The sequence below is a fragment of the Acyrthosiphon pisum genome, chromosome X (genome assembly GCF_005508785.2).
Source record: "Acyrthosiphon pisum isolate AL4f chromosome X, pea_aphid_22Mar2018_4r6ur, whole genome shotgun sequence".
NCBI classification, from domain to species: Eukaryota; Metazoa; Arthropoda; class Insecta; order Hemiptera; family Aphididae; genus Acyrthosiphon; species Acyrthosiphon pisum.
Window position 1 is genome coordinate 110345775 of NC_042493.1, and position 3014 is coordinate 110348788.

Here is a 3014-nt window from a genome sequence, read left to right on the forward strand (position 1 = left end):
CCATGCTGGTAAGGACAGCGTTAATGAGCTTGTGCTGCTGCTTGATTGTTTGCTTCAGGCACGACATGGACGAGGTGAGCTCCGGCACTTTCGCTTTGGGCTTGCTAGCTGTGAGCTTGTCGTGCAGGCTTGGGGTTCCGTTTGACTTTGGGTCAGAGGACGTTGAGGCAGCACTAGTCTGTTTTGCTCCGGGTTGCGATGAGATGCTGCTCGCCTGTGCAGAGGCATCCCCTGGCTGGTTCTGTGTCATGTGGACCGAGTTGGCGGTCGGTTGTCCGCTCACCAGTTGGACGGCTGGTGACCCGTTTGCTTTTGTTACCGTATCTTCCGCATAAACATTTCCTAGTTCCATTTCTCCAGTCGTTTTTCCGATTATGGACGGCCCCCCCCCCCCTGAATCCGTGGGGCCCTTGGTCAGGGGTAAAATTCCGGCGTTTTTATCCATCTTTGATTTTTGAGGCAAATTCTAGCCTGCGTTTTTGCCCTGCCGCCAGGGGGAGAATTTACAGTTACCTTCTGGGGGATTTGCAGTTGTCATCTGGGTCCGTTTGCTGTAGGTAGCAGGTGGACCGGCCCTGCTGGCCCCAACGTATTGGGTCTGGGCCAGCTCTGGTTCCGTTTGCTGGAGCTAGTAGGTGGACCAGACCTGCCGATCCCTATCAGTGAAGGTAGGGACCGGCTCTGTAGTCTCCGACTCCAACCAGTTAAGGCCAGAGCCAGGTATGGGACCGCTTGGTAGGACCTGGATAAAGGCCCGCAAGCTCCCCCACCGCGGCAAGGTGGGTCCCGTCGGGGGAGTTTATACATTAAACTTGAGCTGTTTTTAAGATACCTACTCTACAACAAGGCTAACTAGTATATCCATTTGTGCGCATTTGTGTGTATGTGCAGTGGTGTCGGAGAAGGGGGGGGACAAGGGAAAAATTGACCCCTCAGTTATAATCCAAGGGAGGGCAAAAGTATACTTTTGTTCTCCCCCTACTACATTAAAATTAAAGGGTATACAACCGTAAATTACTTTTAATTTATACGTTTACGTATTGAAAATTGGTCTCATTTTCATGAATGTATAAATATGCGTAGGTACCTAATAATATTATTATTATCAATTTATTATTTATTATTATAACATAATACATAATGAATATATTGAGTAATTTTTGTTTACATATTGTTATGTTAGAATATAACTTAAAGTATAAGCTATAAAGTAGATACATTTTTAGATTCTGCGTAATTTTCTGCAGTTTTCTTAAGGTGCGTTTTTGTTTCTGCAGTCGCTGCTGCGACGACTGCACGCAGTGGTATGTACATAATCTTATGTAGCCGATTTCGTTCATGCGACGGACGCACGAGCCGCGTGGTGCTAGAACCAGTCAATGCAGTCGACTGCAGCGACCAGTGCCGGCGCTAGGGGAGGACAAATGGGACATTTGTCCAGGGCCCCGCGCTCTTTAAAGGTCCCTGCACTTGTTAAAGGGCCCCGTGATTTTTAATTATCATATCTTAATACCGTGAGACACATTGACATTTTATATCAACCAATTATAAATCTATATTATGACTATCGTCTATCACCAGTTTACAGTTATTTGGAAAACGATATCTAAATTTCGGCGGAGTACGATTGCGCGCGTTTTACCTTTTTGGGCATACGATTGCGCGCGGTGCCGGAATAACAAAGAACATGATTTTGACTATTCAAAAGCGTACGATTGCGCGTGAAATTGGATGCGACGTTGCCAAATTATTATTTAAATATAAAATAAATAAATAAAAAATAAAAAAAAACAAATTTTTGACTAGCCCAAAAATATCTTCCAAATTCAATTTTTTAGGTCATTTTCTTTAGTTCTTCCTTCGATTTTGGCTTGATTTTTCCTTTGAAAATGGTTGATAATTTAGTGACGGTTTCTGCCTGAGTTTCCATAAGGGTACTTATAACAACAAATGTCGGTGGTTGAGCACTAGTAAACTGGGCGTTATATGTTGCATGGAAACTTTCAGCCCCATTTGTAGTTCTGAAAATGTATAAATAGATTAAACAATATTTTTTTTATACTTATTAGTAAATATATACCTAGGATTTAGTGATGGTGTTTCAGCCCATAAAATAGGTGGAAATAAACAACCAGGTTCAACATACGTCTCCAAAACATAGTCAGAAAATAGTTGTCCATCTGCAATATTTGGACACGTACTTATAAGTTCTACAAAAGCATCCTCTACGTCATCTGGAGCGATGAAAGAAAGTCCAAAAAATGATTTAAGCCATAATTGTAAATCGTTATTTTTATCGTTGTATGCCATTCTTAGTTTTGTATTGCCATTAATCTGAAAATTGATTTTGATTAATTATTTCGAAAAATATTCATATTTATTCAACTTACTTTGCGCCACCAAGCTTGTCCCAAGTGAAAACGGCAAGTTTTAATTTTGACATACGGAAAAACTTCTTTTGTTGCTTCAATAGCACCAATTTCAAAATCAATGTGTAATATTTTAATTTTAAAAATTAGTGATTGCTTTTCACATATACTAATTAAATATTTCCATACATTTATGTATGTGTTTTTAAATTTATCCTTTAGAAAAAAGCAGGGCTTGAAAGTGGTAACCGATTTTTCCCGGTAACCGGTTACCATGACTACTTTTTGGACTGGTAACCGCTTCCCGGTTTTCGTGTTTCAATTTTGAGAAGTGGTTATCAATTACCGGTAATCAAGTAATTCGATAAAGAGGGAAATCTATAACGGTAACCGTTTATTTTTAGAACCGGTTAATTAATCAAAACCGTAAATCTCAAAATCAATTAACGTTAAAATGATTTTTTTTAAAATTATGTTCATGAAGTAAATATAAAAATTTAAAAACACCAAATTATTATAAAATAATTATTAAAAATAACCATTGCGTGTTCGAACGCGCAATAGTATCGGCGCACAAACAATGCGGGTATATTCTCAGTATACACATTGTTCTAGACTGAAACCGCTGGTAGAATCATTATCGAA

At 39.6% G+C, this 3014-nt stretch overlaps 1 protein-coding gene across 1 annotated transcript in view; it reads right to left on the minus strand.

Moving 5' to 3' along the window:
- Positions 1-1847: 1847 nt before the first annotated feature.
- The window catches only part of LOC115033210, a 2143-nt gene continuing 976 nt past the window's right edge, over positions 1848-3014 (minus strand). Inside the window, exons 2-3 of the mRNA XM_029485393.1 lie at positions 2391-2538; positions 1848-2334 (exon numbers count right to left, since the gene is read on the minus strand). Coding sequence (XP_029341253.1) covers positions 2041-2334; positions 2391-2538 — 442 coding nt within the window. The 3' untranslated portion in view covers positions 1848-2040. The remainder of the gene's footprint in view (positions 2335-2390; positions 2539-3014) is intronic.